Source organism: Labrus mixtus, chromosome 6 (genome assembly GCF_963584025.1).
Source record: "Labrus mixtus chromosome 6, fLabMix1.1, whole genome shotgun sequence".
Taxonomy (NCBI): domain Eukaryota; kingdom Metazoa; phylum Chordata; class Actinopteri; order Labriformes; family Labridae; genus Labrus; species Labrus mixtus.
The window spans coordinates 8,234,487-8,248,775 of record NC_083617.1 but is presented as its reverse complement, the minus strand read 5'-3'; the positions used below and the strand labels follow the sequence as shown (position 1 = coordinate 8,248,775).

Genomic DNA, 14,289 nt, shown 5'->3' with positions numbered 1-14,289 from the left:
ATGGCGCATCACTCCTGTATAGTGTATTTTTTTTAATTTTGTGTGCGTGTGTGGGCAAGTGTGTCTCCTTAGAGTTGTTATCTGATCCTGGACTTTATTTGTTGATACAACGCCGTGTGAAAGAAATCTTCCTAAGTCTCCACACTTGTAGAGAAACACCTCCGCCTCTTTTTTTTATATCTTTCTCACACTACATCACTTACTTACCCTCATTATCAATCTTCCCTCCTCCTGCTCTGAACCGCTCTTAATACCTTTATCTCAGTTTCTGTAAGTCAGCGTTTTGTGCTCGAGCCGGCCCACAGGTCCTCCTACACATCTCCTTGCCTGCCGCCCCGTCGTCTTTCTCCTCCATCCCCCTCCTCCACCATTCCTATCTCTACACCGCTGCACTAAAGCTCTGCCTCCTATACTCAATTTTTTTCCTTATTAATTTGAACTTCTCCTGGCTTCTCTGCCCTCGGTTGATACCTCGCCCTATAGCTCGGTTTCTTTTGCGTCCCTCTTCCTGATGAGAAGACTTCGATATGCAAATTCACAGCTAATCCCTCTAATCTCTGTGTTTCTTAGCAACCTAAAAGCAGAGCCTTCAAACCTGTGTGGGGTAGTTCAATCACACAGGCGTGCCCACAAGGAAACTTTGAAGCATATATGCATTTTGACAATCGAAAGTCTCATTTTAAGAGGCGTAAAACACTATTCCCCTGTTTGGAGATACTGAAAGCTGACAAAACAGTGAGAGCACGTTGTCAGAATAAAAAAAAAAAAACTTGTGTTACATCGCTGTGCCTTTTTTTAGTACACAAACTGATTTCAACCTGTCAGGTATTTTGAGAATTCTGCCAGACTTCAAACAGTTTCAGTGGATGGATTTAACTTTGTTTATTCAGTTTCTTCAGTCAGCTTGTTTTCATGTCAGAATACTCTGAACCGTAAACAGACCTGACGCTGGACTGTGAATTTTTATGTAAGGTTGTCACGTCACAGTCCAATGCCTAGAGGTTCAGCGAGTGTACCTGCATGTGTGTGTGTGTGTGTGTGCGTGTCCCTGAACACTGTGTACTGTGCTGATCAGCTGAGGTCCCTCCAAGTGTTTGCTCAGTAAATAATATCATCTGGGCTCCTCTCGCCGCCTCCTTTTCTTTCCCTGGAGAATAAATCAAACATGCCTCTCCTCTCACCATCATGTAATCCGAGGCTAAAATGTGCTCGTCAATAAATCTTCCTCTGCTGCGTCACACTCTCGGCGAGGTTGTTTTTAGTTACCTGGCTCCAGCTGTCAGGCATTGTGTTTTCTAATGCTTGGATTACACTGAGGAAACTTGGGAATTGTCTCTGCTTTATTGCTTCGTCTTCCTGCACAACGACACACACTCATACCACGGCGGTATTGTTCAGAAAATCCCGTACAGGTGATACTCTTCTTCCTCCTGCTGAGAAAGAGGGAGGGAAAAGTAGATAACCTGATCACCCAGGAGCAGGGTGAGATGGGAGCTGACTGCTGCCTCTGCCTCTGCTGCAGTCATCGTGAGCAGAGTGGATTGTGTTTTGCAGCAGCTGATAGGAATCTTAATGACAGCTTTCTTGATAACATGCAGTCTGCTGGGGTTGGGAGGGGAGAGAGAGGGGGGGTGTGGATTGGCTGAAGATGAAGGAAGTCTGATGTTTTCCTGTTTGGCCTTTTTGAGCTTCTCTATTCTAATAAAAGTGGCTGCCCGTCGAGTTTCTGTGGTTTTAATGTTGCCAAACCTGCTCAGCGTTAGTGGCGTCAGATCTTTTTTAATTAGATGCTAAATTAAAACACAACTTGTTTGTTTTCCAAATAGGATGACGCTGTGTGCTGACCTCACTATTGTACTGTGGAGGCATTGTTGTAGTTATAGCTTGCCTTGAGGCTTTCTGCGACTGTGAAGTACGTGTGTGTGTGTGTGTGTCAATAGAAGTGTAATGTTTACCCAAGCTAAGTGGAGTCCTGATATATCGTATGTTTAGAGCTTACGTAACTCTGCACTGCAGCATTGCATTTCTGCAGTGAGCGACTTCAAGTCTGTGTATTTGCATTCTTATGTATGTTGCTGTTCTTTATGGCCCCGCTGAGTGTATGCGAGACTTTAACTTGACCTCTCATACAGAAGCTTCCCAATACAGTCTGAAAAAGTGTACAAGGGAGTCATAGAATCAGCAAAGGGAAAAAAAACAACATCAAGTAGAGCTGGATCTCTAAAATCTGATTTGTTGGGCCTCTTTTCATTATTTTCTTCCTCAGCAAAGCCACGCTGGATAAACATAATCCATGGGCTTTTGGTCCACAGTGAAGTTATATTTAATTGTTCATGTCCTTTCTATATATAACTTCATATAAACCAGAGAAAAGCTGAAAATCCTTATTTGGGATGCTGATGCGGCCAAGTTTAGATGTTAGACCATCACTGTTGTTAGTCTTGATGAGAAAATTTCACAATTAATCATCAGAACTGCCTGCAATATTTGTGTATTAACAAATCGATTATTGAATCTAGGGTTGGGCGATATGACAAGAAATGTCAGTCGATATCGATAATTATCACGATAAATGTCAAATCATTATTTCTTTAAATTTAAAAGCTGATTTTTGCTCCTCATTGAAAGTTGAAGAAACCAGATGTTTAATTGTTGTTGAACCATTCTTTATTGTCTGAACATGACCAACTACACTTGAACAGAGGAACATTTCACAGTCATGAGCATAGTGCACGGTGCTGGAAAACGCTGATGTGACACTTTGCTGCTTTGCAGTGACTTACTGGCCCGGTGCTTCACACTGGTTTGAGACGTTTGGTCATTTCAGTGTGTTCTTCTAACCGGTGATATTGTTTCAAATGGTGGAAAAGGTTTGTTGCCTTTAACCTCACATGTCTTCTGATGTAATTATAGGTTTAAATCTATCAAACAATTATTACATTTATTGTGAGAAAAATTATATCATGATGATTATCGTTATGGTTTTATTGAAACATCATCTTTTCACAACAAATAACATTTAAAGGCTCATCTATTTAATAGTTTTAAAAGAAATCTGAACCCTAAACTACTGCTCCTGTCAGAATGAAAGAAAAACATGCTTTGCACCTCCTTTTTTAAAATATTTTCTTGTATCTTATTAAAGGAGCCCTGAAGTCAAGTGGAGAGAGTGTCAGTGCAGCTATACAGCAAAGTTTAATAGATGAAATAAAAACTCGCAGTCTAAAAAAAGAGCGAGGCCTCCTTACCACTTTCTTACTGACGTTCAACAATGATAAAGCGAGAAATCCATCACAGAGGATGAAGAGATTTCTATCTCTGCCTTTATCCTCGTACTGTCAGGTGTGATTGAAAAAGAGCTCTTTCTCTCTCTTGTACTGTTAACCCGCCCCAGCCTGAGAGCAATAACTGTACATACGGGGACAATTAAATTGTAGATGTGCTACTGTATGAATGTACACCAGTGTGGACTTGTTTCATCTTTTTTTTTTTTTTTAATTTAACATAAAAATCCAGATGATGATTAAGTCTGTTTTAGTGATGAATCATCGAATACTCATGATATGATACACATGCCTACAATGACGATAATATCACGATGCAGCAATTCTGCGATAATTGATGTTGCAAGACAATCATACATCATCAAGTCGTGATATCTAATGAACTGAATAATATAAAATGCCCTTTAAAAGGTAATGTGCAGAATAAATGTGTCACCTCTAATCACGCTTCATCTTTTTACTTCTTCTCACTGCTGTCTTCTTCTTCTTCTTTTATCCCGCTACGGTATTGTTAGTACAAGTTTTCATGAATTCATTCATCTTGATTATAATGTGGATATATTATTTACTTCTGTCAACCATCTAAGAGTTATTCTTCTTTTAGGACTGTGAAGCTGTAATACATTTGTGTAAGAGACCTCATAGCAGCAGAGTTATATTTGGATTGGAGCCGTATGAAGTGAGTGTATGTTGTGTGAGCGGAAAAGGAAATGTGACTCTCTGAGGTTAAAGAAATGTATACAGTATGTCTGACATTTACACAGCATGGTAATGTCTTCTTACTAGCCTATTGGAAGTCCAACCGAATGGAAAGGAACGTGTAGCCTGTACCTACTAACAGAATATAATCAACACTGTTGACATGAAAAGTTTGTCAGCCATGTGTTTTCTGTTGCTGTGTTGTCTGACCACGGCCGAATAAATTCTAAGATAATCCACAGTCTGTTCCACGATTTCATCATTGAACTTCTACAGCAGAAACAGTCCCCACCTAACCGCTATCAACTTCTTCTCTGCCCAATTAAAGGTCCCATATTTTGCTTTTTCTGGTTTTATATGCTCTTTAGTGTGTTTTACATGTATCCTCTGCATGTTTAGGCACATCTATTTTCTTTAGCTATTTTGAACACTTTAGTAGGTACATAGATTAAATATACGAACCCCAAAAAGGGCATAATATGGGCTCTTTAACACCTTAACCTTATTCATGTCATAAGCACCACCATTAAGAGTCATGAAAGGACGCCACGAGTCAAGTCGGCAAGGGAATCTGTTTGCATCGTTGTTATTGTTTTTTTAAATGAAGGTGACGATGTTAGGCATTAGTGCTTCAAGATAATTGAAACACAAAAGTCAGTGTAACAATATATTGCTGCATCAGTATTTTATCCCACCCCAAGTCTGTACGGTTGGGAATTTATAAGATGCAGCAATCAGACTTTTTATAAAACCATCCAGTCAATTTCCAGAAAATTTGAACGCAAACAGAGAGGTCTTGTACTGGGAAGTGTTCTGTGTTTGCACAAACGTGTTCCCATAGAGACCGGCTGTAATCAACAGCAGTGGATGTGCCCAGGAGGTAATGTGTGTAGCTTTATGACTGACAATCAGGCTGTACCTAAAGAACTCCTACACACAACACAAAAAGGTCAAGCTCATCCTGTTCTTTTTTTTGCTTACATTAATGTTTGGGTCTGTCATGTTTACAGTTTCACCAATCCTCCATTGAAGAAGCAATTAATGTGCATATCACATCGCTGACTCAGCTAATGAAGAGCATGTTCTTTGTTTGGATGTATGTGATGTAACTCTTAAGAACATAATTTGCAGGTTGGCTTAATAAACCAAGCAGAATCAATCAGGGGTTTAAAAAAGTACACCTTCATTAACAGCATATCCTCCTCTCCTCTCCTCTCCTCTCCTCTCCTCTCCCAGGTCTTCAGGGCTGCAGGCGTTTCCAGTCGTCTGCAGTCAACTACAGCACCATGTTGCTGGAGGCTGACAGCGAGCGTCTCTACGTGGGTGCTCGTGGGGCTGTATTCGCTCTCAATGCCTCTGACATCTCAGCCGGCTCTGCTCTCACTGTGAGTCTGTTTGTTTGTTTCTGTGCAGCTGCGAGTCGTCTACCTCTGTTTCCGTATCTTTAACGCCGCCTCGCCTTCATTTGCATCACGCGGCGCAGAAACTTTTTTCAGGCAACGCTTTTTCATTTTGAGGCAAAACTCTTTGCTCCCCTGTTACCCCCTCGTGTGTTTTTGTTCGTGTGTGTTCACATCACTCTCTACACAGTAATGGATTAACAGCACAGGAGGATATGCTGCATAAATTCACATATTAATGAGAAAAATAACTGCTGTATCGTCTAGAAAATATCAACTGTTTCTCCTCACTGTACCTCAGAGTAGATACACATTTCAGATTGAAGCAAGGTGACACAGAATTAGTTTTTTAATGAATGCAATAATTAGCATTTTCTACATTTTAACACAATCTGGTTTCTGTTCAGGCAGTATTTTTGGAAAATGGGGGAATATTTGCATCAAGAAAAAAGTTAATGGTCTGAACATCAATTTGTGCAAAACACCAGTTTGTAAAAAATGTCCCACTAAAGAGACTACAGGGTTCAAGAGGATTGTTAAGATTCTAATTAATGCTGAATATAAATATACCTGGATATCTGTCCTTCTTCTTTCTCTAATTAATAACATGATCATTATAAACTGACTATTTTCTTCAGCCAATGTTTAATGCAGATTCAATGCAGACTGAAGTTTATACTGTTATTGCTATTGAATGTATCTAAACTCCATGAATACATCTCCATGAATGCATCTCTGTATAGTTTTGCACATTCAAATTTCTGAAAAGGTTCTTCTAATGCCCGTGTCAGTCAAAGAAAACAAGACATTTATCTGTAAATGTCAATCAATGACACAACCTAGAAGAGCAAAACAGCCATTATTTGAAATCACATTCACTACAAAGGCTGTCAGCTCTGTCTGCTGTGTTTGTATGAATGTATTAAAGCTGTGTCGCTGCGACTGACTCTACTCCTGGAAGTATTGCTTTATGCAGGATAATTTCATTATGGGTGATGTTCTTTTTAGTGCACTTCCTGAAAACCCTCTTTCATCCTTCAAGCTGCTGTGTGTGTGTGTTTGCTACCTACTGACAACATGATGTTAAGCTGCTATGCTAATCCTGTTAATACAGCAGTGATGTCTGTCATTAGGCGTAATTGCTGATTTGTGTGTGTAACACTAACACAGAACCACTCCACCATGTCCTGCTTTAAAAACAAATGTGTGAAGTCAGTTTACTTTGTTACAGATAGGTTTGGAAAAAAAAAACAGAATGTCAATAAAAGTCACTCAGACATTAGAGACTGTAAATTATTAAAGCAAAGAGATATATAACTCAGTTTATATGCTGTCAGATCAACAGTATTTCAGTAGTTTATGCGAGTCAGTGATGTTCCACCATCACTCTCTCTCTCTGACTAACCGTGGTGTGTTTTAGATCGAGTGGGAGGCCTCCTCTGAGCAAAAACTTGAGTGTATGCTCAAGGGAAAAGACAATAAGGTAGGCATTTAGTCGTTCTTTCTCCCTCAGTACATTCTTTTCATCTTGTTCTTTCTGCTTCTCTCCTACGAAATGATATTCCCTAAACATCATATCTTTTCCGATTTTCTCGTCTTTTTCCAGACGGACTGTTTTAATCACATTCGCTTCCTGCAGAGGTTCAACTCCACTCATCTCTACGTGTGTGGGACTTATGCCTTCAGACCACTCTGTGCATACATAGTATGTCAATGCAGAATACTTCACAACCCTTTTCAGTGCCGATCGTTTGTTTCTTTACCTTTTAGTAGTGCAATTATAGTCTGAAAATAAACGTTGCATTCACAAAAGACACAAACTAAATCATCTCCCTCTGGCTGCTGTATAGAACGAGGAGAGGTTTGTGATATCATCTCAGCCTGAAGATGGTAAAGACAAATGCCCCTATGGACCCACAATGGGCTACACGGGCCTCATCATTGGTAAGCTCTTAGCGTCTGTCAGTCATTTCAAGGGTTTTATAAACTACTGGATAACCTGATTCTTTTTTTTTCTTTCTTTTCTTTCTGCAGACCAGCAGATGTATACAGCTGCCCAGTATTCTTTCAGGGGCTTTCCAGATATCCGACGTAACTCTCCTTTTCCCACGCTGAAGACAGAAGACGCCCCCACTCGCTGGCTGAACGGTGAGTTACTCTCCTGGAATGATAAAGCTTTAAGGCATTTGTGACAGGGTGGCTCAAAAGGTCAACGTTTCTCTCTGCCAAAGAGCTAAAACCTGTATTAAGATTCATATCATCCAAAATATTTTTTTTTTGCTGGAGAAGGCAGTGCAGTAAAGATGCTTGCTCCTTTTACAGAGCCTGTTAGAGGCCGGACTCTTTAGCTGTAGTTCTGAAGTTCTGTTCTGTATGAAAGGCATTAGCCCCTTTTACACATGCACTCAGGAACATTTCTCAAAATTGCCAGATGGGTTGTATGTGTTATGACAAATGATCATATATTTCACCCTGACTTTATTCATACTTTTCCAACCAGCCAGCCTAGTAAAATGTCCTCAAGAGGTCGGGGTGTGCCGATTTGTGAATGCAGCAGATAATATTCAAGAAAATGAATCCCCAGCGACCAATGTGAAACTGGTGGGATCTAAACTCACATAATGAGGCTGCTTCATACTCTTTCCTGCTCACCAGTATGTGCATTCCACTCATTGGTTTATACTGGTAATATGTCCAATTACACGTACATGTTCACTAGTGGGGGACGAGTCGATCTGCTGTTTGCAGGCAGCATTGGTAACAACAGAGGCCAATCAACCTCTAAATGTGGGAGCCAGCAGGACAGCAGGGCTCTGTGTCTGTGTGTGTGTGTGTTTTTTGTATAATGCTGGCACTGTTGGCACTCTTTGCTCCCATTATGCCAGCATGCTGTGTAAATCACACACCAGGGCAGCAATAGTGCAGCAGTTGCCTCACTAATTGCTTTGTCATTACAACTTTGTTTTATATACTTGGACTGTTTTTTCAATCAGCAAAACAAAAGCTACTGCAGCGGGGATTGCGGTGACATTTTCACGGTTCCCAGACGTAAATGCTAATGACTCCGATGATCTCCCGGTTCTCCTGTACTGCTTGTAGGTTTCCATTTGTAATGTCTCTTCTCTTGGATGGATATCTTTGGAATTTGGTGGACACAAACATGTTCCGCCTGCAGCATATATCATAATAACTTTGATGATCCCTTGTACTCTCTATCTTGCACCATCAGCAATTGTCCAAGACTTAGGTTTTAGATTAAAGATCCAGAGAATGAATACAAAAACTACACTTTGTTGTGCTCACTGCTGATTAACAAATGTAAGCATGTGGCCACCCTTCAATAAGACAGGGAGCATAAAACATGAATTCAAACGATATTTTTTTAATACAACTGAAGCATGTTAACATACTTAGTTCTTCTTCTCCTTTTCCCCATTCTGTGTGATTGTCTTGACTTTGCCCTCTGTTTACACAAGAAGAAGCTTCAGTGTTAAAGTTGGTTATCTTCAAAGATTCCACGTTTAACCGTTTTAAAGACACGTGTCCGGGGAACAGTGTAACTACTACTACTAATGCAGTGACCTACTTACCTAAATGAACCTCTATTGTTTAAATACTGTGAAGTGGTGGTTACGTTGTATGAGGTGTTCAAAGATTTTGTTGATTCATTTCTGTAGATGAATAATGTATAGCTTGAGTAAGTGCATGCTTTTTCTTAAAACTCCTACAGAGGCGGACTTTGTTGGCTCTGCGCTGGTGAAGGAAAGTTTGGGCGGCAGCAGCGGTGGCACAGATGATAAAATGTACTTCTTCTTCACGGAGAAGAGCCAGGAGCAGACGACGACCTACAGCCACAGCAGGGTGGCACGGGTGGCGCGGGTCTGTAAGGTGAGTGCAGACGGGAAAAGAAAGAAAAAAAAAAAAAAGCTGTAGGATCTGATTTGCAAGTCTGTCATCACACTGGATTGAGTGAAGCGTTGCTTGTTGATAGCTGAGTTGTACTATAATAGACGATGGGCTGGATGTGAATGCATTTGTAACAAGGTCCTGGTGTGACTAGATGAGCCAACTGATGAATGTGTAGCAGAGTCAGTGTGGCTCAGAGTAAGACTGATGGATGACTGCAGGGGAGAGACGTACTGGTAAACATCCTCTGATAGCTTTAAAGTAAATATTTTATATTTCCTCCTGCCCAGGAAGGAGTTAAAACTAGGGATCTTCACTTTTACTGTGTGATAACCTTGCTGTTTCCTCCCTGCGCTGATGAATCAGTACTGATGAATCAGTACCATATTTCCATTCCAACTATGTTGTAGTTTAGCATGTGTCCTCATCAACTTCTAAAATTGATCTCATATGTGGCCAGCTAATTTGGACAGGCAAGTTTGTTGCTGTACTGTGGCAATGTCACATCTTACAGGTGTGGAAAATTGTGGACTTGGTCTCTGAGCTTGTCTTCAAAACTTACTGCCATTGTGGTTCATGCTGCTGTGTTTACAGTTTTTTCCAATTGCTAACACACTAAAATGACATGCATAGCACAATTATTTAAACTGACACACAGAGAGCAAAACCTCTTCTCAAGTCTCCAAAAGTCTAAACACATTGTCTGCTTTACACACATTTTGCGATTCCAAATGGCACTTTTTAAATGCACTGAACACGGGTCTCTGCATAAGACACAACAATCTGACATGAAGTCACATGTTTGCCATTTCAAAACACTGCCATTCAAAATTACACTACATGAGTTAATTGGCCAATATATGTGCCACCTGGCCAAACACCTCAATGGTTAATTGTTATCACTTCAATCAGGAAGTAAGCACTATGAAAAGACCACAAGTGAGCACCTTTTTTTTTTTTTTACAACAACAATGGAAGACGTTGCAGAGAGAGGAAGAGGAAGAGGGAGGGTGAGAATGAGAGGAGGAGGAAGAGTGAGAGGTAGGGGTAGAGCTGGTAGAGGAGTTCATGGCCAAAGAAGACAACAACTTTCAAATGAAATCAGAGCAACCTTAGTTGATCATGTCATCAACCATGGGGCTGACAATGTGAGAGGCTGGACAGAGAGTGCAGCCCAACTTGAGCCGTGTTACTGTACTGGTATATGGTGCACTGACTTGTTTGGTGAAAAATAAAAAAATAAATGTTTCAACAGCATGTGTGTGTATCTGCAAATATTTCTGTGCATGTGAACAATCTGAAGAATTTTCTACAATTTGAACTATGTTAGTATTATGGCAAAGCATACTAAAGATGAGAGTGCTTTTCATTATGCCCAACAGTGTGTAGTTGGTTAGACAAAAATCTGGTAATATGAATTAAGTGTGTGCCATTTGGTGCAAAAGTTTGATTTTGATAATGCTATATGTAGTTTTGGTTGCAGTGCTTCATTTTGCAGGATATATGAGGTATTTTGCAGTTTGGGTGTGTGGTTTTGTGAATTGTGTTAAGTATTTTTGATAAAACCAGCCTAGTTTTTAAAATTGTGTTTTAGCAATTGGAAAAAAACTGTAATCTGTCACATCCCCTCTGCACATACCAGTCATGTGCATTCTGATTCGTCTGACGCAAAGCTGTAACTTTTGGAGGTTGTGCACATCCAGCACTCCGAACACACAAGAGGCAGCCATCAGGTGCTTGTGAAGGTGTCGTAAAAAATCTTTAAAAAAAAGAAACATGTAGCATAGTTAACAGCATAGCATTTAAATGCATGGTATCTGCATGTATGACATCTGCAATTTGCAGCTGTCTGAATACATTACATGTTACAGGCAAGGACAAGAGAAGGCTCATTGCATGACTTCTAAAGGAAATGTAGCGTTGCATCTGCCTGTTTCATTGTGATCCTGTTAAAAACTTTCCACCTCTAAACACACACTCATGCAAAGCCTTGTCATTGCAGTTGGGACCAATGGGACAGCATTACCTTATTAAAGCCGTCATTATTGCTTCCCCTTGCCATCTGTTGCTCTCTTTAGGAGGTTCATATTCACTTTGTTTACCACCTTGAGCCGAGCCTTCAGTTTGTTTTGTCATTAGTCCAGCTCTTACCTCATATTAATCCCTTCCAGGCCTTACCTAATTTGACCCTCTCTGCTCCCCCCCCCTCCTCCTCTGTTTGTCCTTCTCCTCCATCGTTCTTCCCTCAGGGGGACCGAGGAGGCCAGTTCACTCTCCAGAAACGCTGGACGTCCTTCCTCAAAGCCAGGCTGACGTGTTCTCTGCCCGAGTATGACTTCCACTTCAATGTGCTGCGGAGCATGTTCGTCATGCCCGGCCAAGCGCCACAGGAAACGCTTTTCTATGGTATCTTCGGCTTGGAGTGGTGAGTGAAAAACTGGTGTGTTATCGAGATCTCAGTCTCTCACAGGGACTTAGAGGACGCAAATGTAAATGAATGGGAAAAAGATGAAAGGAAGAAATCGATAGGTTGAGCCAGCTGAAGAAGACAGGAAGGGTCAAGATGAAAGAGAGGAGAGAACTTTTATTTATCCCAATGATGTGAAGAAGACTGGTGCAGGAGTTTAAATAAGTTTAAGGGGAGAATATTGATTTTAAAAATGCAGATTCAGGGATTAAAAGAAGTTTGAGTTAAGATCCATAAGATTTCAGCTCTGGTTGTTTAGGGACATCTCTGGTGAGCTTGTTGTTCTTTGACTTTCTTGAAGGACTTATGAATTTATTTTTGATGAGCATTTACCATCGTATGCACAATAAATCATACTTTTATTATTGTTGAGATATAAGCAGTCGCAATAAACACGTTGTTAAAGTCTGAATTTATTTCAATAAATTAGAAAATGATTTAAGGTAAAAACGTAGCTTCCTCATTCAGCATGCTACATTTTCTACCAATTGGAATGAGACCTGGGAAAAGTGTCCATGCTTTCCCACAATTTTGATGCAGTCAGATCAAGCTCCAACTGGCTACCAGCTACCATTAGATTCATTTGTAGACTATTTAGTGGTTAAGGAAATGCTGAGTGGAACCATTTTGGAATCAGAAGGGACGTATTGTAAATAGAGGTTCAGTATAGAACATGAACAACAGCCGATATACGTAAAATGTCTGTTATTACTAATATGCAATTTTTAATATCAGTGTATTTATGTATTGCAATATTGAATAATGTCATGCAGTTTTTGTCAGAGACAGACACATTTCCTGTGCTTGCTTCACAATAAACGTTTGCAGCCTATTGCCTTTTGCTCCTTTCAAAACAAGTTGTGGAAGTAGTAATGGTTTAAATGGAGGCTGCTCTCAAACATGGAAATGTTGCAGATTAAATGCATTCATTATTTTCAACAAGTCCCTTGTTGGTGAAGCACGAAATTAATGATCTTAATCTAGTCTTAAAGTTTGGACTTTGCCGCTGAGAAATTCTACACCACTCTGAAACCATTTTGTAGTTGTCACCTCCTTCCCTCCCTCTCTTCTCATCTTATCTTCCTTGTATGATCTCTGACCGTGCTGGGGTCCCCTCTCTCTTCTTCCTCCCTCCCACATACTTTCCTCCCATTTGTCTCGTCTTCATTTCAGCTAGGTGAGCCTCTCTTCGACTGTACGTGTACTGCCGTCCCTATGACAACACTTGGTTTACTGCTGTTATTGTTTAAGGCCATGTGTTCTGGTCTTTTTCTTACTCTCTCTGTGTGTGTGTGTGTGTGTGTGTGTGTGTGTGTGTGTGTGTGTGTGTGTGTGTGTGTGTGTGTGTGTGTGTGTGTGTGTGTGTGTGTGTGTGTGTGTGTGTGTGTGTGTGTGTGTGTGTGTGTGTGTGTGTGTGTGTGTGTGTGTGTGTGTGTGTGTGTGTGTGTGTGTGTGTGTGTGTGTGTGTGGTCAGGAAAAACGTGAAGGCGTCTGCGGTGTGTCGGTTCTCCCTCTCTGAAGTTCAGGAGGCCTTTCAAGGACCCTACATGGAGAACCAGGACTCTGGCTCTAAGTGGAAGGAATACACTGGAAAGATCCCTGACCCAAGACCTGGAACGGTATACACACACACACACACACACACACACACACACACACACACACACACACACACACACACACACACACACACACACACACACACACACACACACACACACACACATATACAGGCACTGCTGATTTCTCAGACACTTAAACACATGAAAAAAAAATGTCTTCCTACTCTTCATTCCCTAATATTTCACTCCAGAAAATCCCTCGAGAGACAGAGAGAAAGAGAGAGAGAGAGAGAGAAAGTGATCCAAGTAAAAAAGCATTAAGAGAGGAAGCAGAGGGAAAGATGGAGGGAAAAGGAAACAGAGGACGAGTGGCAGCCTCAAGAATGGAGCTCAAACACAACCAGCTTATGTCACTGAAACCCATTTGCATGGCGATTAATTCCGGCCCGTAGCTTTGGCGACAATGGCTTAGTGTGGCAGTGGTGGATGTGGCATCGTTGGCAGTACTAGACATTATCCACTGTAGTGTCACTTCAACACTTTGTAGGACTTAATTTTAACATTGCTATTAAAAGGAAAGGAGAAGCGGTCAAGGGTTTAAACGTCAGTACGTGAAAGCCTCTTAGAGGAGCTGGCTGAGGTCATTTAAAAAGCACAGATGAAGAAAGAGAAGATGTTCCCTTAGTCAGGTGCAGAGATAGCTGAGTCTCCCGCGTGTCAGCACAAGCCGTCTGCTGAACCCGCACACACATCTCCTTGTGGCCCCGAGTGAGAAGTTGCATTTTGCACAGACGCAATCTTCCACAGGCTTAAGTTTCCCTGCAGACCATCTCTCTAAGCCTCGTGACATCCTTGCTTCCTTCCACTTTCAGCCTCTATATCTAGACAACTTTATCACAAACGATCCAAAAATGTCTCTTTTCCCCCCTGCAGCCCACATCCCGCCTCCTAACTTACTCATCACCTCCTCA

The 14,289-nt window shown here is 41.0% G+C and overlaps 1 protein-coding gene across 1 annotated transcript in view; it reads left to right on the top strand.

The window, feature by feature from the left end:
• LOC132975338 (semaphorin-4G-like) overlaps positions 1-14,289 on the top strand; it is a 29,975-nt gene that overhangs the window by 7,440 nt on the left and 8,246 nt on the right. Inside the window, exons 3-10 of the mRNA XM_061039819.1 lie at positions 5,220-5,368; positions 6,804-6,866; positions 6,990-7,088; positions 7,234-7,327; positions 7,418-7,531; positions 9,114-9,271; positions 11,539-11,714; positions 13,231-13,375. Of these exons, the coding sequence (XP_060895802.1) occupies positions 5,220-5,368; positions 6,804-6,866; positions 6,990-7,088; positions 7,234-7,327; positions 7,418-7,531; positions 9,114-9,271; positions 11,539-11,714; positions 13,231-13,375 (998 nt within the window). The remainder of the gene's footprint in view (positions 1-5,219; positions 5,369-6,803; positions 6,867-6,989; positions 7,089-7,233; positions 7,328-7,417; positions 7,532-9,113; positions 9,272-11,538; positions 11,715-13,230; positions 13,376-14,289) is intronic.